General features: G+C 42.1%; 1 protein-coding gene across 5 annotated transcripts in view; it reads left to right on the top strand.

Moving 5' to 3' along the window:
• The window catches only part of Inpp5b (inositol polyphosphate-5-phosphatase B), a 54,014-nt gene that overhangs the window by 16,292 nt on the left and 11,245 nt on the right, over nucleotides 1–26,477 (top strand). For 4 of the 5 annotated variants that reach the window (XM_027937217.2, XM_071617690.1, XM_071617691.1 and 1 more), the window contains exons 8-15: nucleotides 14,643–14,739; nucleotides 17,424–17,591; nucleotides 18,910–19,011; nucleotides 20,180–20,294; nucleotides 20,624–20,740; nucleotides 21,785–21,972; nucleotides 23,500–23,611; nucleotides 25,643–25,752. In XM_027937217.2, coding sequence (XP_027793018.2) covers nucleotides 14,643–14,739; nucleotides 17,424–17,591; nucleotides 18,910–19,011; nucleotides 20,180–20,294; nucleotides 20,624–20,740; nucleotides 21,785–21,972; nucleotides 23,500–23,611; nucleotides 25,643–25,752 — 1,009 coding nt within the window. Of the gene's footprint in view, nucleotides 1–14,642; nucleotides 14,740–17,423; nucleotides 17,592–18,909; nucleotides 19,012–20,179; nucleotides 20,295–20,623; nucleotides 20,741–21,784; nucleotides 21,973–23,499; nucleotides 23,612–25,642; nucleotides 25,753–26,477 lie in introns of those variants that run through there. The other variant, XM_027937216.2, reaches the window with a different exon arrangement.

The following is a 26,477-nucleotide window of genomic DNA, read 5'->3' as shown; positions in this document are numbered from 1 at the left end:
GAATCAAAACAGATCTGAGTTTTAATGTCAGCTGTGCTATTTACTGATTCTGTGTCCTTGGGCATGTCTGCTGTAGGCCTCAGTACCCTTATTTGTAAAATGAGAACAATAATCATGAACAGTGCATGGAGCATGAGGCATAGAACCTAGCTCTGAAAGGTGCTTGATAAATGTCAGTTATTGTTATTAAAGCAGCAGAGGATTAGGAGTGATGAAGAAAGAAAAGAACAAATAGTTCCTGATTATCTGCTGTTACCAGGCATGGTGCTAGGCTCCTGACCCATAGAGATTGTATTTTATACTTTCGGCTTGTCTGAAGTGTGGCAGTGTCCTCTCCATTTTATAAAAGAGGAAACAAGTCATTTGCTTGAGGTTTCACATAAGGTAATGAATGGTACCACTAAGATAGCCTGCTGTGTTTTATTCCAAAGCCTAAGGCTTTTCTAGAACACTCTAATGCCTCTTAAAATGTTGAACAAGATACACGGACAAGAAAGCCCTCAGAATAAAGCAAGGCCTCCAGAGGACAGGTGCAGGTTAGTGGGGCTTCATGAAGGAACTGAGGCCGTGCTTTAAAGGGGAGTTGGCCAGAAAGAAGGCGTACCTAGGGAGGCGAGAGAGGTTGTGTGTGCGTGGGGAACCTGTCTTTTTAGATCGGGCTGTCTGGGTGGTGGAGTCAAGCCAATATGAGGCTCTTTGCCTCATACGCTAGTTGAACCAGTTTGGACCTTAACCTCTAAGCAGTGATGTAACCTGGGACATTTTAGAGCAGAGAGAGATTAAATCAGAGTAGATGTGGCCGAGTCCAGAGAGGCATTGTGTAAGGAGTGGGAGGATCTCTCCTACTCGGGAGGCTCTTGAGGCAACAAACAAGGAGGTGATGGCCCGGAGGACAACAGCTGTGAGAAAGAAGAGACCCTTGGCTGACTCTTTCTGGCTGCCTAAGAAGAGGGGTGAGTGGATGGCAGGATTACAAGCCTACCACAGGAGAAGGACAGTCCTGATGACAGAAGGGAGGGCTCCCAGAACAGGCCTAGACATCTGACTACATTTTTACCCAGGATCCACCCGTGTGCAGAAGACCTTGTAGAAAAGCCCAGTAACAGTTGTTATGGTCTGGCATGAAACGCCCCCAATGGCTCCTGTGTTGAGGGCTTGGTCCCTGGTGTGGCAATGTTCAGAGGTGGGCTTTGGGGAGGTGATTGAATCATGAGGGCTCTGAACTTACCAGTGGGTTAATCCACTGAGAGAGTCATGATTCGAGTGGACTAGTGGGAGGTGACAGAAACTGCAGGAGGTGGAACCTAGTGGGGAAGTAGGTCCTTGGGGATGTGCTCTTGGGAACTGTAAAACTTGACAATTTAGCAAGACCCTCTCTTTTGGAGGGAGTACCAGGATTGAACTCAGGAGCACTGGACCACTGAGCCACATCCCTATCCTTCTTTTTTGATTTTATTTAGAGCCAGGGTCTCCCTGAGTTGCTTAGCTCCTTGCTTTTGCTGAGTCTGACTTTGAACTTGCAATCCTCCTGCCTCAGCCTCCTAAGCCACTGGGATTACAGGCATGTGCCATGCCTGGCTACAAAACCCTATCTTAAAATAAAAAATAAAAAAGACTGGAGTCATGACTTAGTGGTAGAGATTCAATCCCCAGTACCTCAAAAAAGAAAAAGAAGTGGGATATATTTATATTTGTTTGAGTTTGGTTTATTTCTTTTTTTTTTTAATTTTAATATTTATTTTTTAGTTTTCGGCGGACACAACATCTTTGTTTGTATGTGGTGCTGGGGATCGAACCTGGGCCGCATGCATGCCAGGCGAGCACGCTATCGCTTGAGCCACATCCCCAGCCCCGAGTTTGGTTTATTTCTTTGCATCAAAAAGCCTAGAGTCAAGGCCGGGTATGGTGGCCATGCCTGTAATCCCAGCGGTTCAGGAGGTTGAGACAGGAGGATAGTAAGTTCAAAGCCTCAGCAATGGCATGGTGCTTAGCAACTCAGTGAGATCCTTTCTCTAAATAAAATACAAAATAGGGCTGGGAACGTGGCTCAGTGGTTGAGTGCCTGAGTTCTATCCCCAGTACAAAAAAAAAAAAAAAATCATAGAGTCCCACATCACTGATAGGGCTGGCCTTAAGACATTGAATTTGAGGTCTTGCCTTTTTTTTTTTTTGTGGGTCTGGAACTTGCACAGGTCTGATTCGGCTTCTAGAGCTCCTTTTGCCATGGAATGAGGGATAGCCTCAAGTTAAAGCTAACCCTGGGAAAAGAAGACAGCAACTATAGGAGACATCTTTGTTCTGACAAGGAAACAGAGACTTGGAGAAGTTAGACAATTTGCCCCAAGTCCCACAGCTAGTAAAAGTCAGGACCAAAATAGAACCTAAGTCTGATTCCAAATCCTAGCACTGAGAAATGACCACCATTAAGGCTTTGGTGGATACCCATCCAGACTTTCTAGTGTTTATGTCTCATAGCTTCTTTTACTGTAACAAAGTATCTGATGCTGCATGGAGTCAAGAAAGGTTTACTTAGCTCCCAGTTTTAGAGAGTAAAAGCCCAAGAACAAGCTGCCCCATCTGTTTGGCCTCTGGTGAGTGCCTTGTGGTGAATGGCATCACAGTGGTGGCAGTGCCTGAGAGAGAGCACACCATGAAACAGGAAGCCAAAGGATTTGAGCCAGGCTTGTTCTTTCTAAAAGCCTCCCCGCCCTGATTTTTTTTTTTTTTTGGAATGGGGATTGAACCCAGGGGTACTTTACCACTGAGCTACATCCCCAGCCCTTTTTATTTTTGAGACAGGGTCTTGCCGAGTTGCTGAGGCTGACCTCCTGCTTCAGCCTCCTGAGTTGTTGGGTTTATAGGTATGCACCACTCACTGTGCTTGAATTATAACAATTCACTTTTGAAGAACCCCTAATAGTTCAAAATACCAGTCCCATTTACCAAATTACCTTCCCATAGACCCCACCTCTGAAAGGATCCACCACCATTCAACATTGCCACACTGAGGATTAAGCTTCTAGTGAACCTTTGGGGGCAAGCCACATCCTAGCTGTAGCAATATGTGTCTCTATAACATATGTGTGGTTATAAATATGATATGTATGTACATTGACTTATGCAGCACCCCTTTCTGATGGGTTTGGATACATCAGGGCATACTCACAGCTGCCACCCTCAGTGCCTTATTGGCAGTTCTGAGATCCTGAAAGCTCTGAAGGCTGAAAATAATTTTCTGGTAAGTTTGGACCAAGCTTAATTTGGGCTCAGTTTGGCAGTAAGAATTGCTTTTACTGATATGAGACTTATAGGCTTTATTTATCCCACTAAGTGTCATTATTCATGAGTTATACTATGCCACATACTCTGCTGGGGTTATTGTAGTATATGGTACAGGTAGTGTATTATCTTTCTAAAACCCCCAAATTCATTTCAAAATGCATTTGGCTCAGAGGGTTTCAGATAAGGGATTGTAGGGCTCTCTCAGGATACACTGCTGCTCAGGCTGAGGAGGAAGCCTCAGGAGCCAACACTGTCTATTTAGGAAGGCATGCAAGAGGAGTTTTGAGTCCCTAAGATGTGTGGTGCAAAGTGCAGAAGTTGCAAGACAATTCCAACATTCTGTACTTTTTTCACATTGAGATGAAGCTGGAGGGTTTTCCCCCCATATTTTTTAATCAGTGCATTATAGTTGTACACAATGGTGGGATTTATTGTTACCCGTTTGTATATGCACACAACATAGCAGTCTATTTTGGTCAAACTGATCCCCAGTAAATCCCCTTCCTTCCTTAGTTCCCCCCGCTTGTCCCTTTCCTCTACTCTGCTGATCTCCCTTCCATCTTCATGAGATGCTCCCACCTTTCTTTTACTGTGTTCTTTCAAGCTGGAGTTGTTACTACGGTTGACTTACTAGGTAGTTTCCTACTGGGAAATGCCATTAGTTGTAGGCATGAAAAGTGGTCATGGGGGAGGCACCCAGAAATCACCACTGAGAAATGACCTGAACATAAGAAGAATTGAGTCCATTTGTTAAGTATGCATTTCCTGACTGCCTAGTAGGGGCCCTGTATTATGGCAAGGCAGAAGCCACTGAGAGGTAAGACAAAACCAGATAAGCCCAGTTATGATTCCATTATGAAGAATGCCTGGACACTTTGTGAGGATGTGAGAAGAGGGCTAGAGACAGCTTTCTGAAGATGGCTCCTGAGCTGAGTCTTGAAGTTGAAGAATGAGTTTGTAGTCCACCATGTGATGGAGGTTAGGATACACTCAGGATCAACTTTGCAAAGTGTAAAATAAATACTTGATAATAGTAGGAAAAAAATATACCCAGGATCAGGGATAGTATGAGGAGGCATCATCTGGAAAGGTAAATTGGTGTGACTGGATTGAGGAGTGGGGAGGACAGGCTGGAGAGGGGGTGGGATGGGCTAAGAGGTACTCTGCAGCTGATTATAAAGGACCTTGTGTGTAACTCAGAGATTAGTTTTAATCCAAAAGTCTTATTATTATTGAGGGATTTTACACACAATAATGAGCTGCTGAGATTGTGTTTTCCACGTGGTGGCAGGCTGGTTTGGAGAGGTGAAGATGGAGGTAAAGAAATCATTTTGGGCTTTGCAGAAATATTGAAGGCCTGAACTAAGGCATGTCGGTGGGGACAGGGACAAGTGTCAGGTTTAAAGATGTTTATCAGAGGAAATTCATAGACTTGATAACTGAGTGTGAAAAGAAAGAAAAGATCCCAGAAGTGACCTATTAAATTGGCTGACAATGGATTGGGGGTCTGAGGTGGGGAAAAAGGGCAGAGTGGGAGTCGGGGAGCAAGAGAGGAGACAGGACAGGAAGTTGTGGCCAGAGAGGGAATCATGGTATTTTCTAATGGTAAATTTGCTAAGGAGCTGCTGACAATCAGCTTCTGTGCCATATTCTGGGGAAAAGAAGTTCTGAGAAGACTGTCCTGTGGCTGGAAATTCCCCAAATCCTGCCTTAAAGTTTCCATCTGTGGAGTCATGAATGAAGATGTCCAGCCTTGCTGGACTGAGTCCAGGGAGAGATCCCATGTGAGAGCATTGGCAAGATGTAGGTCTGCAGGGCGGTTTCCCCACCAGTGTGCTTCCTACCCATGGACATAAGCCGAATCCACAGGGGCAGACCATTTGTCCCCAGGAGATGTCGTTTCAGCCTGGCAGTTAGGAAGTATCCAAAGAAAGAAAATCCTGAGGATGTAATTAGAAAGCACTGACATTCCTGTGAAAAGTGCAGGTGCCTTTGCATGTTATAAAGCCCCAGGAACTGTTAATGTTGAAGTCCCTATTTTATAGATGAAGAAACTAAGACCCAAAGAGAGGAAGTGACTTCTCAAGTCACACAGGAAGGTAATGGTCAAGTGGGACTTTGACTGTAATTGATTCTTTCATGTCTGTAATACATTGAATGTCTGTTGCACCCCAGTCCCTGGATGCATCTCAGGGAAATAGCACGAAGGCAGTCTTGCCTCATAGGGTGTAACTTTTAGTGAGGATGGCATCCAATAATAAATAAATAAAATTTTATTATAAATGTGATGTAATATCAAAGGGTAGTGGTTATTTTATTTTTGTAGTGCTGGGGATTGAACCCAGGGCCTCATGCTAGGCAGTGCTCTACCACTGAGCTCCACCCCCAGCCCTTCAAATGGTACTAATTCTAAGAGGAAAAACATTTAAAAGCTGGGCTGTCATTCCCAAACTGTGCGTTAAAGCACACAGAGCTGAGGCTCTGCAGTGACACTCACAGGGACATTGTGGGAGATTTAAAACTTTTCAGGGTAAACAGGAACCACTGGCTCACAGTTTCATCAGTGGAGAGTGCTGTATTCCTTTTTGAGATCATATTTTTAGAAACTTGGGTTTTGGTGGCTGCTGTGATTTAATGCACATCCCTGTCCAAAATGCTTGAGACTGAAAATGTTTCAGTTAATGGATTTGTTTTCCAGATTGTGGAGATGTAGCTCAAGGATAAAACATGAAATTCACTGTGTTTCATATATATCTTATACACATAGCCAGGAGGTAATTTTGTGCAATATCCTTAATAATGTGACCACTGAGTCACATTCCCTAAAATATTTTGTATTTTATTTAGAGACAGGGTCTCACTGAGTTGCATGAAACTAAGTTTGGTGGTGTAGAATTTTCCACTGTGGCATCATGGTGGTACTCAAAAAGTTTTGGATTTTGGACATTTTGGATTAGATATGTTCAACCTATACTGTGCTTAAACCATGTGAAATATTTTATATGTGATGTCCACCTGATTCCAAGGTTTGAGAAGTTGTGTAGTATAACAGGCATACATTGGTGAGTAATTGTGATTAATTTTTGTTAGTGTTTTGTTTTGGTGGTGCTAGGGATGGAACCCAGGACCTCAGAGATTCTGGACAAGTGCTCTGAGCTATATTCCCAGCCCAGTAATTTTGCTTAAGATGGAATGGAAGCTGGGTGTGGTGGTGCACACCTGTAATCCCACCAGCAGCTGAGGAGGTTGAGGCAGGAGAATCAAAAGTTCAAGGTCAACTTCAACAATTTAGTGAGACCCTCAGCAATTTAGGAAGGCTCTGTCTCAAAAATAAAAAGGAATGAGATGTAGCTCAAGGATAAAACACCCCGGATTCAGTCCTCAGTACCAACCAACAAACAAAAAACAAAACTGCTACTAAGTTGTGAGGACTTACATACATATTAATTTATTTGGCACTAACTACTTAAAACTGTTAGATATTTCTAGTGGCTTCAAGGTGTCTTGAAAAAATGATTGAGAAGGAGGGTGCTGTGGACTGAGAAAATTTAGGAGCCTCTGAATTAAGGGCAAGGAGTGGTGTGAGGTGGCAGGGACTCAGGTAGTGTCAGAGTAAGTGTTAGACCTTTGTAATGAAAGGGAGTGATGGATGGGGTCCAGAGGAAGCACATTTCAGACAGAGGGACCAGTAATAGCAAAGGTCCTGAGTCGGTAATGAGCTTGGTGTGCCCCAGGAACAGCCAAAAATGAAGTGTGGCAGGTTCTCAGTGAGTGAGGTTGGAGAGGCATTAGAGGCCTAGTCTTATAAAACTCTGATGAGGGGGTTGGATTTTATTCTCAAGGTGATGGGAAGCTACTTGAAGTTCCTTCTGATATAGTGATGTGATTTTTTTTTTTCAAAGTTTATTCCATCTGCTGTTTGGGAAACTGACTCTTGGGGTGTACACATAGTAGCACACAAGACAGTTAGGAAGCTGCTGTTGTAGTCTCAGTGAGAATTTTGTGTGTGTGTGTGTATTTTTTTTTTTTTTTTTGAAGCGAGTACTGGGGATTGAACTCAAGGCACTCGACCACTGAGTCACATTCCCTAAAATATTTTGTATTTTATTTAGAGTCAGGGTCTCACTGAGTTGCTTAGTGCCTTGTAGTTGCTGAGTCTGGGTTTGAACTCACAATCCTCCTGTCTCAGCTCCAGAGCCGCTGGGATTACAGGTGTGCATCACCGCGCCTGGCAATTTCTGGGTATATTTTTAAAAGTAGAACTTGCCAGAGTTGCTAATGAATTAGTTGTAGATGTGAGAAGGAAAAAGTCACGGGTGGATCTGGATTTTTAGTCTGTTGAATGACTTGACATTTAACTGAGGTGAAGAAAGCAGAGCAGGGAGGTGGGGCATAAGAACCTGGAAGGTCTGTGATGGAGTGATTAGCATATTGGTGGTTTTTAAAACCTTGAGGCTGTGAGATCTTTAGATGAGGAAAAGTTAGAGAGGAAGTCTGAGTCTGAAGCCTTGCCTGGGGTCTCCCTGGGGGCATGGGGGCAGGGTGTGGAGAAAGAAATGAGCCTTCCTGGACTAAAGAAAGTGTTCATGGAAGGAGGAAGTGATCATCCATCAAGTACTGCAAAGAGGTGGAAGTAGACTGGGCTGAAGACTGAGAACTGACATTGGGATTTGGCAACATGAAGGTTATGGGCATCTTGACACAAGCAGTTGCAGTGGAGACAGGGCCAATCGCAGGGGTTGAGAAGAGGCTGGGATGTGAAATCCAGAATTTGTTCCCATTCCCTTGGATTTTACCTAATGTACTTTTCCGCTCCAGGGTCCCATCTAGGTCACCACATTAGATTTAGTTGTCCTGTCTCCTTGGGCTCTTGGCTGAGATGTCCCTTGTTTTTCACAACCTTGACAGTTCTGAGGGTACTGGTCAAGACCCCCCGTTTGGATTCATCTGATGTTTTTCTCATTAGACTATGGGAGCACCTCAGAGGTGAGGTTTCATTCTTATCGTGCTACATCAAAGGTGCACACTAACATGACCTATGCTGTTTGATATAAAACTTGGCCACGTGGCCCAGGAAGTTTTTGTTAGGTTTCTCCACCATAAAGCTTTCATTTTTCCCATGTCCATACTGTACTCTTTGGAAGGAAGTCACTGTATGCAGCCCGTGCTTGAAGAGTAGGAAGTCATGCTCTGCCTCCTTGGAGATGGAGCTGTCTCTATAAGTTATTTGGAATTCTTCATGGAAGATTTGTCTCTTCTCTCCCATGTATTTTTTTATTCAGTTTTGTATCAACATGAACCAATGGACACTTATTTTATACATTGAGTTATAATCCAGCGCTACTTTATTTTATTGCTCAGTTGTTCCCACTTTGGCCGTTGGGAGCTCTTTCACTCTCTGTTGGCTGCTGTGTCCCTTTAACTATCCTCATTATTGTGGCTGGGTTGGTTTTTATTTTTATTTTAACCCCCAGCACTTTCTTGATTTCTGGCACTACAAGATGTTTAGGGCTCATTTTGTACATTTTCTGTTCCAGTCCTAAAATAGTCATCCTTCCCAGGAGCTCTGGTTCCTTTTATTGGAGAACAATATGAGAAATCAAGGTCTGAAGTCAGGCACAGGGCACCCGCCTATAATCCCAGTGACTCAGGAGGCTTAGGCAGGAGGATTGTTAAGTTTGAGGCCAACCTCAGCAATTTAGCAAGATCCTGTCTTAAAGAGGGTTGGGGTTGTGGCTTAGTGATTAGGTGTCCCTAGGTTCAATCCCCAGTACAAAAGCAAAAACCCAACAAAGAAAGAAACCAAGATCTGAGCATTAGAGTGTGCTCATTGTTGTGTTCTTGGTTCTAGGTCCTCTCAACTGACAGAGCAAGGAAATATGTGTATATATTCTTATTATGTATATATATACACATCTATAAATATTTCTACATGTAACTCTATATTAGGCTGAATATGAATGCATAAGATGTCTTCAACTCTAATTCCTTGCTACATGGATTATTCTAGCTTCTTCCCTTTGCTTTATCTGCAACCTCCCACTCCAACAGTGGGAAACCTGTCTCCCACCACTCACCATCAATTCATGCTATTGTTTAAACCAGTGTACATGTGTAGTGGGTTCAGAATTGTTAATCCATACCCTCATGGGACAGTGCTGTCAACGAGAGCACAGTGCTTACATACAGTTCCATTTGCTGTTAGTCTGATAGACTCCACTCATTGCTGAAATTACTTAGAAATTTCCCCTACCCCTCTCAGTGTGTTTGTTTCATACATTTGGGATAGAGTTTGATTTTTTTTGTCATTTTCTTTTTTTTAAACACTTTTTTTTTCTTTAAAGATAGAGTGAGAGAGGGAGGGAGGGAGGGAGAGAGAGAGAGAGAATTTTTAATATTTATTTTTTAGTTTTCGGCGGACACAACATCTTTGTTTGTATGTGGTGCTGAGGATCGAACCCGGGCCGCATGCTTGCCAGGCGAGCGCCCTACCGCTTGAGCCACATCCCCAGCCCTTTTTTGTCATTTTCTATATTCACTCCAGGATACCCTGATTTCCTAAATGATTTTTTGTATTTTTTGGTTTTTGCAGTGCTGGGGATCAAACTCAGGGCTTTGCACATGCTAAGTCCTAAATGATTTTTTGAAATTTGTATTCATTAGAGCCTGGTGCCATGGAAACTGCTTGGTCCCACTTGCTTGGGAGGCTGAGGCAGGAGGATCCCTTGAGCCTAAGAGTTCAGGGCCAGTCTGTACAACAGAGAGAGACCCTGTCTCTTGAAAAAAATTGCATATATTAAGGTTCATTCTTTGTGCTATAATGTCCTATGGGTTTTTATTTTTTATTTTGTGGTTCTGGGGATTGACCCCAGGGCCTTGTGCATGTGAGGCAAGCACTCTACCAACTGGGCTATATCCACAGCCCCATTATTGTCTTTTGAGGTTTGATAACACATTCTTTTTTATTTCTGAAAATATTTATATGAATGTATTGCGGTTTGTTAATCAGTTCACTCATTGAAAGATATCTTGGTTGCTTTTAGTTTGGGCAATTGTAAGTAAAGCTATAAACATTTGAGTGCAGTTCTTTATGTAGGCATAAATTTACAAATTAATAGGTACCTGTGAGTGTGATTGTTTGGTCAAATGGTAATACTATTTAGCTTTGGAGGAAAGTGACAAATTGTCTTCCAGAGTAGCTGTACCATTTTCTATGTTTATATTCAGTGAAATGAGTATTGGCCTTTATCCTTGACAGCAACTGGCATTGTAATTTTTTTAAAATTTCAGACATTCTTAACCTGGCATGCTGTTCACTAACTTGAAAGCTCAGTTCTTGGGCTGCGGTTATGGCTCAGTGGTAGAGCATTTCCCTAGCATGTTTTAGGCCCTGGGTTTGATTCTCAGCACCATATATAAATAAATAAAATAAAAGTCAACAACTAAAAAAATATATATATTATATATATATTTTTTAAAAACTTAGTTCTTTAAGCTGCATAGCTTACTGAAAAAGCAAGAGTAGAATCCAGCTGGGCATTTGGTTTCCAGAAGTAATTTTTAAGTAACCCTGGGGACAACAGGACTCAAAACAACCTGTTCTAATTCTCCGTTTCTTGTTTTCATTGTGCACTGAAGGTAATGGGAAGATCACTTTGAATATCCCAAAAGAATACCACAAGTTTAAGCTGGGATAATATGTATTTGTATGGCACCTAAGGGATTCACACCTAGTGTTTTCTGTTGCGTTATTGAGTGAGTGTACCACTTACACTGGATGGTATGCTGGATGACGGAACAATTGGGCAAGGTCTCATCCTCAGTAAACTTCCAGTCTAACTGGGGAGAAAAAACAGTTGAGGCCATAATGTGGGAATAGAGGGAGCTATGGAACTGGTCGAGGAGGGGTCAAGAAAGGCTCCTTGGTGCTGGGTTGTAGTTCAGTGGCAGAACACTTGCCTAACACATGTGAGGCACTGGGTTGGATCCTTAGCACTACATAAAAACGAAACAAAAAAGGCATGCTGTCTATCTACAAATACAGTTTTTGTGGTTTTTTTTAAAGGCTTCTTAGAAGAAGTGGCCTCTAAAATGTGTGCTGCAGCAGGGGTTGGGTCACAGTTCCATAGACTGAATTCAGCCTGTTGCCTCTTGTTATACAGCTTGTGAGCTAAGAATGATTTCTTTCCTTTTTTTTTTTTTTTTTTAAGGCAGAGTCTGTATTTTGCCCAGTCTTGCCCCAAACTCTTAGAATAAAGTAACCCCCCTGCCCCAGCCACCTGAGTAGCTGCAACTAAAAATGTTTGGATGTTTGAAAAGACTAAAGAAACATTTTGTGACACATGGAAATTACATGAGATTCACACCTCAGGATCCTTATATAAAACTTTATTTGCCCCTTGATTGCAGAGCCAGGCAGTTGATTGCGACACAGACTGTAAGGCCTGCAAAGCCGAGGACACTACTCTCCAGCCCTTTCAGAAAAAGTTTTCTTACCCCTGCTTACAGGATGGGTAGGAGTTAGCTGCCAACCCGTAATGAGTTAGAGGGGAGGTGGTTTCTTTTTTTTTTTTTGGTACAGGGATTGGACTCAGGGGCACTCAACCACTGAGCCACACCCCCAGCCCTATTTTGTATTTTATTTAGAGACAGGGTCTCACTGAGTTGCTTAATGCTTTGTAGTTGCTAAAGCTGGCTTTGAACTACTGATCCTCCTGCCTCAGCCTCCTGAGCTGCTCGGATTGCAGGCATGCACCACCATGCCTGGCAGGAAGGTGGTTTCTGATGGGATCTTTGCATAGCTGCAGTGACTTTGATGTGCTTACAGCCTGGTATCAAGCAGGTAGTGGCCAGAGGACTGATGAGAGGTGGCAGCATCCAAACGAGAAAGAACCTTGGCCACCATATGAAGGGATTGGGATTATTCAGTGGAAATCTAAAAAGCGTAAAGTGAGGTGAGCAGATTTACTTAAAGAAGAAAAAAAAAATCTGCTGGGCTCAGTGGCACACACCTGTAATCCCAGCAGCTCAGGAGGCTGAGACAGGAGGATCACGAGTTCAAAGCCAGTCTCAGCAAAAGTGAGGCATAGCAACTCAGTGAGACCCTGTCTTTAAATAAAATACAAAAGAGGGCTGGGATTTGGCTCAGTATCTGAGTACCCCTGAGTTCAATCCCTGGTATCCCCGCAAAAAAGAAAAGAGGCAGGGAGGCTAGTTGAAGCTCTTGTAGTCATTCAGTTGAAATACTGGTAACCGATTGCTGCAGTGACATTGGGGATAGGCTATAAGGATTCGAGGGGCATTTCCAAAGCCAAATTGAAAGGCCTTTATGTCCTAGTCCTTTCAGACCACTGTTTTTCATAATAAAATACATAATATGGATGGCTGTTAATGACAGATTTGTTTGCCACCAGGCACAGTGGCACATACCAGTAACCCCAGCAGTTCAGGAGGCTGAGGTAGGAGGATCGCAAGTTCAAAGCCAGCCTCAGCAAAAGTGAGGTGCTAAGCAACTCAGTGAGACCCTGTCTCTAAATAAAATACAAAATAAGGCTGGGGATGTGGCTCAGTGGCCCAATGCCCCTGAGTTCAATCTCTGGTCCCCGCCCTCTGCCAAAAAAAAAATAATGACAGATTGTTTCCCACAGTTCTGGAGGTAGGGAAGTACAGGATCAAGGCTCCAGTAGAATTCAGTGTCTGGCTAGGGCCCACTTCCTGATTTACCTGTGACTGCCTCCTCTGTGTCCTCATGTGGCAAGAGTAGGAACTCTTTTGTTTCCTCATCCCTACATGTGGGCACTAATCCCATTTCAGAGGGCTCACCTCATGACCTAAACACCTCCTGCAGGTTTCACCTCCTAATACCATCATTTTGGGGCTTATGATTTCCATATATGGAAGGGAGGGGCATAAACATTCACAGCGTTTGGGATTGATTGGAGGTGCTGAAATGTAACTATTTTCATGTTAATAAAATAAAAACTATTTTTATTTTTACTTTTGAAAAGTTTGTTGGGTTTTTTTTTCAGGTCTTTTGTGCTTTTATTAATAAAGCAGATGAAAGTTTGACTTTCCCAATTCATTACTAAAATATAGCAAGATATACAGATGTACACATAAGCATACGCTATTATAAACAATGATAAAGTCAGTGAGAAATCCATGTTTAGTAACAGTCTTCAGAGCAGAATTCTTTTTTTTTTAATATTTATTTATTTATTTTAGTTTTCGGCGGACACAACATCTTTGTTTGTATGTGGTGCTGAGGATCAAACCCGGGCCGCACGCATGCCAGGCGAGCACGCTACCGCTTGAGCCACATCCCCAGCCCCCCCAGAGCAGAATTCTTCTGCAGTGTTTCACGCGCCTAGTCTTCCCTCCCATAATTTGTGAATTGATGTTGCCTCTCTGTGGCTTTGTCTTGTTCCCTGTTGACTAGAATTTTGGCTTCTAAGGAGGAAAAGTTCTTGGCAGATTAATTTCCTTTTTAGGTTTATCTTGGTTTTACAAATCTCTCCAAATATTTCTTTGTTGAGAGTCCTTGGGCTCTTTGGTTTTTAAGGCACTTCTCATTCCCATAGCACTTAGACCCTTTCCAATTTTAGATCTCTTGACCTTTGCCTTTCTCTTCCTTGGAGCCGCAATCTCACTTGCAGAAGATGGTAATAAGATCACTATCTTCTATTTTATGATATGTCAGTGGCTATTAAAGTGCTTACCCTTACATGTCAGCTCATTTGATTGCTAAACCCGGAACAAAGGCAGGACAAGTCAAATTACTGAGATTAAGAGGGTGGGGCTGGGTGTGCTGGCACATGCCTGTACTTCCAGCAAATGAGGAGGCTGAGGCAGGAGGAACGCAAAGTCCAGGCCAGATGCAACAATTTAGCGAGACCCTCAGCAATTTAGGAAGACCTGTCTCAAAGTCAAAAATAAAAAGGTCTGGGGATGAATTTCGTTGGTAAAGTGCCACTGAGTTCAATCCCCAGTACCTTTCCCCCAATAAATAAAAAAGAGAGGGTGGCTTATTCAAAGTCAAAAGATCAATAAATAATAAAGCATAAGATACAACTTGGGTTTTCAGATTTTAGAGTTTTATTCTTAGTATAATACACCCTGTCCCCAAGAAATGGGAGTGAAGAGTAGCTAGCATGGTTAGTCAGCAGTAAAGACTTCCAGGTGAAGTCCTTTTTCTCTATCCGCCCAGTGGGACTTCACCCAGACACTGGCATGGGCCTTTCCAGTGCTTCCGAGCTCTCCGCAGACTACCTGTGATTCTTAGGCTGACATTTGGGAAAATTGTGGTCTGGTATGTTAAAGTATATGTTTAGTGGGTTTTAATTCCTTCTCCTTCTCTTTAGGTGGTTCAAACTTCAACAATTCAAGGCTGAATGAGAAAGGTCTACTTGTGGACCAAAGCTCCGGGGGTCAGGATAAACCAGAAAGCTTGCTCCCGAGGTAATGAAGCTCTTCCTTTATTTGTATCTCTTAGGACTGAGGTTCCCCTCAGTAGAGAACCAAGACCACTACTGCATGTGATGTAAATTGGCCCAGGCAGCTGGCCTAAGACATGTCCTTAATACTGATATCCATGGAGCCCTTACTATGTACGCCAGCATCATCCTCTTACATGGACTGTCTTTGACCTAAAGGCTAACTACTTTTCTCTGTTTGGCAGCTAAGGCAACTCAGGTAATAAAGAATTTACATGAGTCACCCAAGGTCCCAGAACTAGCAAGTGGCTGATCTAGGATTTGAAACGTGGCATTCTAACCCTCGATTGGGAATGTAGAAAATTAGAAATATTTGATCTTTTCCCTCTCATTCTTTTAGGAGTTTCCTGATGATGAAGATACTTCTTTCTTTTTTCCTTTTTTAATCCCCCTGCCCCTTGTGCATTAGTCTATACTCCAGTGCCCGCTATTGATCATAGCCAGAATCATCTGGTCAAGATTAAACTGGCCTTTCTTACTTATGTCAGTATTTTAATTAAGCATTTAAGAAGCAGTGAGCAGGGGCTGGGGAGATAGCTCAGTTAGTAGAGTGCTTGTCTCGCATGCACAAGGCTCTGGATTCAATCCCTAGCACCACCAAAAAAAAAAAAAAAAAGAGCAATCTTGCAAATTTAATTGTAGCTAGAGCTATCATTCTCACCTCATTCAAGTCATCTTGGTGTACACAGGTACATTTACATAGTCTTAGTCTATAATGATAGTAATAGTATACATGCAAGATTGTTGTAGCCAGCTGTGGTGGGGCATACTTATAATCCCAGCAATTTTGAGAGGCTGAGGCAGGAGGATCCTAAGTTTGAGGCCAGCTTCGGCAATTTAGTGAAATCCTGTCTCTAAAAGGGCTGTGGGGGCCAGGGTTGTGTAGCCAGGTGTGGTGGAGCATACTTGTAATCCCAGCAATTTTGAGAGGCTGAGGCAGGAGGATCCTAAGTTTGAGGCCCCTGTCTCTAAAAGGGCTGTGGGGGCCAGGGTTGTGGCTAGTGGTAGAGCACTTGTCTAGCATGTGTGAGGCACTGGGTTTGGTCCCTGGCACCACATAAAAATAAAAACAAATAAAATAAAGGTATTGTGTTCATCTACAACTGAAAAAAAATTTTTAAAAAGGGCTGGGGATGTAGCTTAGTGGTAAAGTGCCCTTGGATTCAATTCTCAGTACCCCCACCCCTCAAGATTGTTTTAAGTGTCTTACATATCTTAGTTCACTAAGTAACCTTCAACAAAAATTTCTTGAGCTGTTATGTAGGGTTCTGTGTGGTCGATATGTCAAATTTTGCTTACGTTGCACATAATTTGTAGTATAAGTACTACATAAATAATAATGAAATATATTTTAATTGTCTTTTTATTTTGGATTATTCCTGTGGACTAGAGATGCAGAGTAAAATTATCAAATCAAGGGTTTTATCATCTTGTGACACATCAGATCTGAATCTAAGCACTCTGCCACCATCCAATGGGCCAAATCATGGGTGATGCTGGTTTTTTTTTTTTTCCTCACTTGAAAATGAATGAATTGTCAGACCTGGTAGTGCACATCTGTAACTCCAGTGCCCTGGCAGGTTGAGGTAAGAGGTTCTCAAGTACAAGTAGTCTCAGCAATTTAGTAAGACTCTGTTTCAAAGTTTAAAAAAATACATAGCTGTGTGTGGTGATGCACACCTGTAATCCCAGCTGCTCAGGGGGCTGAGATAGGAAGTTTGTGAGTTCAAAGCCAGCCTCAGAAACTTAGTGAGGCCCTAAGCAACTTGATGAGACTCTGTATCTAAATAAAATAGAATAAAGGGCTGGCTGGGGATGCGGTTTAGAGGTAAAGTGCCTCTGGGTCTAATCCCTGGTACCAAATTTTTAAAAAATACTAATTGAAAGGGCTGGGGATATAGCTAAGTAGTGGCGTGTCACTGGGTTCAATTCCCAGTACCACATGCAAAAATAAAAAAGAAAGAAAGGAAGAGAAAGTGAATGAAGCCAGGTACTCCTGTAATCCCAGCCACTTAGGAGGCTGAGGCAGGAGGATTGCAAGTTTGAGGCCAGCCTCAGCAATTTAGCAAGAACCTGTCTCAAAATAAAAAGGACTGGGGTGTAGCTCAGTGTTAAAGTACCCCTGAATTAAATCTTCAGTACCAAAAAGGGAGGGGAAAAAAAGAAGAAAGAAAAAAAAAAGAAAATGAATGAATGAATTATTAGATATATCTTTAAGATCACCTTCTAGCCTAAGATTCTATGACTGTATTATCAGAAGACTCTAGACCAGTCCACTATGCAATCAACAACACATAAGTTCACTTAATTCCCCATAGAAGTAGTGTTTCTTTGGCAAATTTGGCTTCTTTAGTCTTCTGTGATTCGGATGCTAATGTGTGGGGACTTCTAGCTTCATACTCATTTATTTTGCCATGGAGAACTCATCAAAATATGGAAAAAAAAAAAAAAAAAAGGCGCTGGGGATGTGGCTCAAGCGGTAGCACGCTCGCCTGGCATGCGTGTGGCCCGGGTTCGATCCTCAGCACCACATACAAAACAAAGATATGTTGTGTCCGCCAATAACTAAAAAATAAATATTAAAATTCTCTCCCTCTCTCACTCTCTCTTTTAAAAAAAATATGAAAAAAAGTTTTTTTTTTTTTCCAGACAGAATAAATCCAAGTCTGAGATCACGGACATGGTTCGCTCCTCCACTATCACAGTATCAAACAAGGCTCATATGTTATCCATGCAGAAGTTTGGACTGCGAGATACAATTGTGAAATCACATCTGATACAGAAAGAAGAGGATTATACCTATGTCCAAAACTTCAGGTAACTAATAGGGTCATAAATAGTTTTCAAAGCAAAATGATCATTCAGTTCTCTGGAATTTAAGCACTTTCCACCATATCCTGGATTTTGAAGCAAATAATTCTGTAGAATTTCTCCTTTCCTTTTCAATATGAGTAACTGCATTCACTCTTCATCACAGGCATTTTTCCTGTATCTCTTCTAGGCAGGCACTGTGATAGGTATGGTACAGTGGGAGTGGCACAGCTGGCAGATAGCTACCAAAATACTTGCAGAAATAGATACAGAAGAAAGAGAGATATCCTGAGTTTGTGTATCAGTCTCAGGTCTTCTATTCCTTTAGTCATTCTGAGCCTCTGAAGAAATCATTTAAAATATAGTCAGTTAGTGTTTGGTAATCTTTTTTATAGGATTACCAAAAGTTAAATGAATAAAAGAGCTGGGACTGTGGCTCCATGGTAAAACGCTTGCATCACATATGTGAGGTACTGGGTTCCATCCTCAGCACCACATAGAAATAAAGTTACTGTGTGTTCATCTACAACTAAAAAAATATGTATTTTAAAAATTTTATTAGTTATTGATGGGCCTTTATTTATTTATTTGTTTATATGTGATGCTGAGAATTGAACCCAGTGTCTCACACAGGCTAGCAAGCACTCTGCCACTGAGCCACAACCCCAGCCCCTACAACTAAAAAAATGTAAAAGTGTGACTGTACATATGGTGTGATGTGCTACATCGTGTACAACCATAGAAACATAAAGTTGTGCTGCAGTTGTGGACAATGAATCAAAATACATTCTGCTGTCACGTATACCTGATAAAAATAAATTTAAAAAATAAAAATAAGAAATTATTTTTAAAAAAGTTAAATGAATAAAGGTTGCAGGATTCTGCTGGATCTTTAATGGGATTACAAGTCAAAATAACATTTTTTCTAGAGATATAAATAGTTAGTTATGATAAAGTAATAACCTTCTGAGCACTGGTGTTGTTTCCTTGCCAAAAGTAACTTCCAAGGCATTTCTCACTTGAGTAGCATACACAGGGTAAGCAATCGTTTTGTGGATGATGGCTCCGTAGTGGCTGTTGAAGGGAAATAAGAATGTTCAGGGTGGGTCTGTGTTGTGTGAATTCTTTATCACAAAAGCAACAGACATCATGGAGTCTGCTAGTCACCCTTGATGCCATAGTCACTGGTCCTGGTTAAATATGACATTTCTATGTCTTAAAATGCCACTGTGTAGAGACTGAAACTAGGTAAAATCAGCATAAATGCTTTCCCCAGTCTCTCCTCAGTGCTTCCAGGTCACTGATCAATTCTCTTTGATGACAGGTTTTTTGTGGGAACTTACAATGTGAATGGACAGTCCCCTAAAGAATGCCTCCGCCCTTGGCTGAGCCATGGTATCCAGGCTCCAGATGTGTACTGTGTAGGGTGAGTGCTTCTCTCCTAGAAGTCTCTTCTTTCCTCAGAATGTATGTACAGCTGTGGTCATGGGGACTTGGACATGTAGCTGTGTTTTCAGGACAGTGAAGGAATTGAAAACTGAGTGCACGTTTAATCGCTGCTTCTCTGCTTGATGTTCTTCTCCTGGTACACAAAGGTCCAGCAAAGTGCTGTGCATGGCATTGAAATGCTCATATTTGATTTTTAGTGTAGATTTCTGTTAAAATCAGTGCGTCCTGAACTGAATTTCATTACTTAGGCATTCAACACCCTTTTGGTCACAAAACAAAAATACCTTTTGCCAGGGAAGGAAACTAAGTCCCATAGATTAGTATTTTTTTTTTTTTTTTGGATATTGGGGATTGAACTCAGGGGTACTGGACCACTGAGCCACATCCCCAGCCCTATTTTGTATTTACTTAGAGACAGGGTCTCACTGAGTTGCTTAGTGCATTGCAGTTGTTGAGGAACTTGCATTCTCCTGTCTTAGCCTCCCAAGCTGCTGGGATGACAGGTGTGCGCCACTGTGTGCTGCTTTTTTTTTTCTTTTTTAAGTACTGGGGATTAAATCCAGGAGTCCTCCACCACTGAGCTACATTCTTGGCCCTTTCTTTTTCTTTTTTGAGACAAGAGTCTCACTTAGTTACCCAGACTGGCCTTGCCCTTGAGATTCTCCTGCCTCAGCCTCCTATGTATTTGGGATTACAGGTTTGCACTTATGCACTCAAATAGTCATTTATTTTTTTTTCCCCTTTCTCTTCTCTCATCACTGTACTGGGTACTGTTAGTGGGGAGTGGCAGCAAAGGAAGCTGTTTTGTATATTGGAAAAAAGTAGAATTTGGAGTTCACATAGACCTAGATTTGAATCCCAGTTTGCCACTTGGGCTTATGTGAACTAGTGATTGCAGATATAAAATGGGCATGCTGCTAAACTACTTCGTAGTCTGGGTCATGAAGAGGAAATGGGCTGATGTTTGCAAAAGTACCTGGTAAATTCCATGGTGTTTAGTTCTTTGGCTCCAAGTGTTTATCTTTCTTCCCTCCTGAAGGTCCTGCAGTTCAGCTTAGACAGCTAGTACTTATGCACGTAAATCAATTCAAGAATGTATTATTTGCATATTGCATTTCTCTATTAACTTGTTGCTTCTCCAATAGATTCCAGGAACTCGACTTGAGTAAGGAAGCCTTTTTCTTTCATGATACCCCAAAGGAAGAAGAATGGTTTAAAGCTGTGTCAGAGGGTCTTCATCCAGACGCCAAATATGCAAAGGTAAGAAAGGAGTCAGGGACCTTTTACTTTTATGTTACTGCGCATAGGGAAAGTCTAAGATAATTTTTCACCCTTTTCATCATCTTTATTGTAAGCCAGTCATAATTATGCTGCTGTTTTCAGTTCCAGGGCCTCCAAAGGGGTATCTCTGGGTGGGAAAGACACAGGGCTTTGGTGCTTGTAAGCTCTTCTGTTATCATGTAGCATGCCTTGTGTTCTGACATGAAGAAGGAGATATATTCTCAGCCATCTTTGAGACCCCTTTTCCTTTGGGATATTTATACCTGTTTGCACCTTCTATCTTATGTCATGACTGGGATGTTCTTCAGGTGAAGCTTATCCGACTGGTTGGGATTATGCTGCTGTTGTATGTCAAACAAGAACATGCAGCGTATATCTCAGAAGTGGAAGCTGAGACTGTTGGGACGGGAATCATGGGAAGGATGGTAAGTTTGGGGTTGTTGTGTCTGACATATAAGGGCCTTGGCCCCTAAAGTTTTAACTCAGCATCTCGAGATGCAGCGACCACATGTGTCCTAGTTTGAGAGTGTCAGTGTTACAAGCTGAGTTTACCCTCAAGCAAGGCTGGATTGAGCAGACTGTTTAGAAATCATGTGGTAGGGGGCTAGAGGTGTAGCTCAGTGGTAGAGCACTTGCCTCGCATGTGTGAGGCACTGTTTGATCCTTAGCACCACATAAAAATAGATAAATAAAATAAAGGTATTGAATTGTCCATCTACAACTAAAATATATAATTTTTTTTTAAAGGGGGCTGGAGTTGTAGTTCAGTAGAAGAGTATTTGCCCTAGCATGTGTGAGACCCTGGGTTCAGTTCTCAGCACCACATATAAATAAATAAATTAAAGGTCCATCCACAACCAGGAAGGAAGGAAGGGAGGGAGGGAGGGAGGGAGGGAGGGAGGGAGGGAATCATATAGTAGAAATCATATAGTAGAAATCATATAGTAGTAAATTGTTGGCTGATTTTAAGGAAGGAAGGAAGGAATCATATAGTAGAAATCATATAGTAGTAAATTGTTGGCTGATTTTCCTGAATAGCACTCATCTGTATTTACTCAATGCTAGAGCTTCTGGTTGATCCTGCCATTTAACCCATGAAGTATGGTACAGAAATTACATTGGGTTACCAAGGAAGACTAAGATATTAGGTTTGCAGTTTCCTTCTGTTCTTGAGGGTACTAGAGTCCTGTTCTTAGGTTCTCCTGCAGAGCTGAACCCCATGTGATGAAGGGAGAGCCTGTGGCTCACCTATGATAAGAGAATAGAACACTCAGTTGAGAGAGCCGGGCTCTGAGCTCTGCTCCCACTGACTGGCTAGTTATTTTGCCTTCATGGAATTGTTTTCAATAGAATAACCTCACAGGGTTATTATGAAAATGATTTAAGAAAAAAACATTTTGAAAGTTTGTGGCTTGAAAAGACTAACACAATTAAGTTGTGAATTGGATTTGGGGGCATCCTTTTAATAGGGTAACAAAGGAGGCGTGGCGATCAGGTTCCAGCTGCACAATACCAGCATCTGCGTCGTGAATTCTCACTTGGCAGCCCACACAGAAGAGTATGAAAGGAGGAACCAAGACTATAAAGACATTTGTTCTCGAATGCAGTTTTGTCAGGTGGACCCAAGCCTCCCCCCTCTCACCATCAACAAGCATGAGTGAGTCTGGGCTTCTCCAAATAGTTGTCATGTGTGATGTGCAGAGTTGTGGGCTGTGTCTTACTGGGGAGATGACTGCTGGAGTGGGGGTATCTGTCTGCCAGCTCTTGGCTACTTGTGGATTATATCTCTTGGAAGTTTTTAGTTTCCTGATTACCATCTGACAGACCCCTAGAATTATGCTCAAGCGTCATTTGTCCAAGGACAAGTATAATATTTAGTCAGTGTGGATCTTCCTTGACCTGACACTGTGAAGAGAGCAACCAAAGAGCAAGCATCTCAAACAGTGTTTACAAGTGTGTTTTAGGATTTGCTGTCTGTTGTTTCCAGATCACGGTAAACGAGAGTTGGACCACGTTTGTTTGCCTCCCACAACTTTTTCCTCTTGGTTCAGCTTTACAAAGCTGTAGTTGCAGCTGCTTTGAGCTTCTTGTATTAGTTTTTGCTCATTATCCTTATTGTGTTTATATCTACAACTTGCTGTTTGTCTGAATTCAAAACCTTAGAATTTCAGACTTTATGGTAATAGTGGAAGCCTCTGCCACTTCTTTGACAAAGACAAAGAAGCTGCTGGGGCCTCGCCTCGGTGCCTGCCATAGAATAAACAAAGTCACACCTCTCACCTTGCCTATGGCAGTGGAGCTGTCCCTCGCTTGTGGGTGTTCTAGATACTAACAGGATGGCTTTTCTCCTCCAGGGCCTCTCCTGAGACCCCCAGCAGGGAGTATGTCTTACAGCTGAGCTCCTCACATTCTTGAACCACAGGATCCTAGTTTGTGAGAATGCAGAGTGTCTGTGGTCTGCTCTTAGCATGTGGATGCATTTATTTGGATGTGTGTACACAGCTGTGCAGATTCTCTATGACATGCTTGTTGGCTTCAGATAAAATAGTATTGGATTTCATGAGATGTGTGATATCATCAGGGATCCTTCGGTTTGCTTTTTTCCAAAGCAGCAGATACAATAAACCACCTGTCACCTTGTGCCCAGGAGTACAGAATGAGCCAATCAGTAATGTGGTGCTAAGATCCAAGCTCCTGTCTAAAGATTGAGTTTTGTTTCAGAGGAGTTCAATCTAGAAGCAAAGGCCGAGAGTATGTTTTGTGGACTGGGATGCAACGTAGAGGCAGAGGTGGCATGAAGGCATAGTCTGGTTTGGAGGTCTCTAGGTGATTGGCATGACTCTCAATTTTTTATCTTTTTTTTCCCACTTCTCAGCAAAGGAGTGAATTTTTACCTTGCTTTTAGATCTCATTAGACTGTCTTTCTAATTATCTAAGAATAAAATAGTCAAGGAGAACTCAAGGCTGTTTAAAATGAACTTGGATCAAGATAATTGAGTAGGCAGCATGTTAGACATGGTATTGGATGTGAGGGCAAGAGAGAAAAATTTTTGGAACAGCTAAGTCGCTTCCCCACCCAGCTCCCAAGAGGCTGGGCCTCAGGGGCCTTATGTCAGAAGCACCCTGGAGAGGATAGATTAAAGACCCTCCTAAACTCTGTTACCTTTGTGCTCTGTCCTCACAGTGTGATCTTGTGGCTGGGGGATCTCAACTACAGAATAGAAGAACTGGATGTGGAAAAAGTGAAAAAACTCATCGAAGAGAAGGCCTTTCAAACTCTGTATGCATATGATCAGGTACAGATGGCCACCTATGTCCTCTTCAGGCATCTGCTCCCCACTGTAAGGGCACAGGAAAGCTCAGCTTCCCAACCCTTGGCTTTTTCCTTCTAGTTTGGAAGGCGATCCTGAGGACCTGATGTTGTCCAGCCATTTCTTTGTTTCATCTGCGCTTCTCTCTTCAGAAATGTTTTCCTCTAGGCACCTTGTCTCCTTTGGGAACAAAAGCATGTTCTCTTCCATTCATTCAAGAGGTCTGAAGTTGACACGGAAGGGTCCAACTTCTGTAAAGAAAGTATTTTGTATCTTTAAGATGATTCAGTAATTTTTTTAGAAGGAGCCTCCTGCTCCCTATATCCTTCTCCTTACCAGACTTCTCCAGTGTGAATGACAGCTCTAAGGGCCTTCCTGCACCTTCTCCAGGAGCCAGTTCTGTAACCTATTCTCCGACATCATTTGACTTAGCATTTCTTTCTCAGAGCATCAGTCATTTCTCAGGTCAAGAGAAGTCTGTTTCTCTCTCGCTTTCTTCTGGCTACTCCTGCTTATTGGTCAGAGTTCAAAGTTCTTTTTCTTTTTTCATCTCCTGAGTCCCCATCTTTTAATAATCACTAAGGTTATTGTCATTAATCTAAATCTTTCTATTATCTCTTTCTTCTGCAGTACAGATTTATCAAAGGAAAAGAACCAACTCTGAAATGTCTTTCCTTTTTTTAATTTTATTTATTTATTTATTTATTTAAATATTTATTTTATTTTTTTAGTTATCGGCAGACACAACATCTTTGTATGACACAACATCTTTGTTTGTATGTGGTGCTGAGGATCGAACCCGGGCCGCACACATGCCAGGCGAGCGCGCTACCACTTGAGCCACATCCCCAGCCCCTTTCCTTTTTTTTATTGACTCATTTTTTTTCCCCCTCTCCAGCTCTTTTCCTGGGTAAATTACTTTTATTCTACTTAATCTCCATGTCAGCATTCACCCAGTTTGTTTCCTATCTGTCTGTTTATTTCTCTCTGTGTTCTGGACTGAGACATTCCAGTTTTCCTTATAATTTGATACCCATTTCCACTCGACTTCTATTACTTCTTTCCTGAAGTAGTACCACCCGTTTTGTGTGTTATCTGCCTGCAGATGCTTTACAGTATATCTGTACTGTTCAAGAACCATGAGCTTGCCTTTACACCTAGAGTTTTCTTATTTCCTATTGCTTTTTCTTTAATAATGTTTTTTGTTGTTGTTGTTGTTGTTGTTGATGGACCTTGATTTTATTTATTTATATGTGGTGCTGAGAATCGAACCCAGTGCCTCTCACATGCCAGGCAAGCACTCTACCACTGAGCTACAACCCCAGCCCTAATAGTGTTTTGAAAGAATAATACTGTCAGGAAGAGGGTAAGTGGTGGTCGACCCTGACCCCCATGTTAGAGCTGACAGTTCCCCCCACCAGTCCATGCAGTGCCAAGCTTATTGTTCCAGGAAGAGGCAGGAACACATGTAATTTTTATCTCTTCTGAGTGTGATCCAAAAGAGGTCCTAGAATTAATACAACAGAAAGGATGCTATTTTCAAAATGTGTTAGGCAGTGTTTTAGGTTGACAGTTGATCTTTCTAATGACCCTATAAAGTAGGGTCTATTACAAACCCAAAATTTACAGATGGGGAAACCAAGGCACAGAGCTTCTCCCACTTTACATACCACAGTTTTATCTCTGTATAATTGGAGCCACTGTACTGCACAGATAAGTGTTTGATACTTGGGAGAGAAAAACTATGCTAAGTGGTCCCTTGTCTTCTTAAGGACATCTTGGGAAGGTGGTACTCATGCCCCTTGGATGCAGGTTTGCTCTTATAAAAGATCCTTAAAAACCGTATATGAGGTGCATGGTCAGCTTGCTTCTATTCAAAAATCTTACAAAATATAGTTATCTTATGGGGCCTTTTCCTTTGAGGTACGGCTTAGACTCCAAATTGATTTCCTCTTTACTGGTTCAAGGTTTGACTCTTTATTCTGAGGTTATTTTTTCTCCCATCCTTTTATGTAGCTGAAAATTCAAGTTGCTGCAAAGACTGTCTTCGAAGGCTTCACAGAGGGTGAGCTCACGTTCCAACCTACCTATAAGTATGACACCGGTTCCGATGACTGGGACACCAGGTAGGTCAGGGGTAAATTCAGTGGATTTAACAAATGGAAACCTGGGAATTCTGGGAAGCACATGCCCTCATGGACTTAAGAAGGACATAAATTTCCTCTCTTTCCCCAAGTTTTCCACTCTGGTCAAACATTTTCTGTCAGTATCTGTTGATGAAGCAGCCAGCCTTCCCAAATATTTTCTTTTAACTGTCATAAGCTTTGCTCCATAATAAATCTTTTTTGTTTTTTTTAATATTTTTGTCTGGTGTTGAGGATCAAACCCAGTGCCGCACACATGCTAGGCAAGTGCTCTACCTCTGAGCCACAACCCCAGCCCCATAATGTCTTGATACTGATTTACTTTTCAGCTGAGCTTAGGGTGATGAGATAACTCCAATTAAGCTTGTTCTTGGTCATTACACAGTACTTAGAATCTTTTTATTAGTGCTTACTGTGTGCCACACACTATTTGAGACACGTTATTATCTCATTTAATCATCTCAACAACCTGCTGAGGTAGGTATTATTTATTATCATCATTGTATGAGATTGGGGTTGAGGCATAGAGAAATCAAAAAGCCTACCAAACAGGCAAGTGGTGGAGGCAGGACTTGAACCCAGGCAGTAGGAGTTCAGCCTGTCCCCTTAACCACCGTCCTTGAAGGCCAGGCCTACTCTCATATCACCTTTTTACGCTCTCCTAATCCCCACAGGAGGATGAAGAGCCTCTGATTCTCTAACCAGTC

The sequence above is a fragment of the Marmota flaviventris genome, chromosome 10, assembly GCF_047511675.1.
Source record: "Marmota flaviventris isolate mMarFla1 chromosome 10, mMarFla1.hap1, whole genome shotgun sequence".
Taxonomy (NCBI): Eukaryota; Metazoa; Chordata; class Mammalia; order Rodentia; family Sciuridae; genus Marmota; species Marmota flaviventris.
The sequence above is the reverse complement of the archived record's forward strand: the minus strand, read 5'-3'. Positions and strand labels throughout refer to the sequence as shown.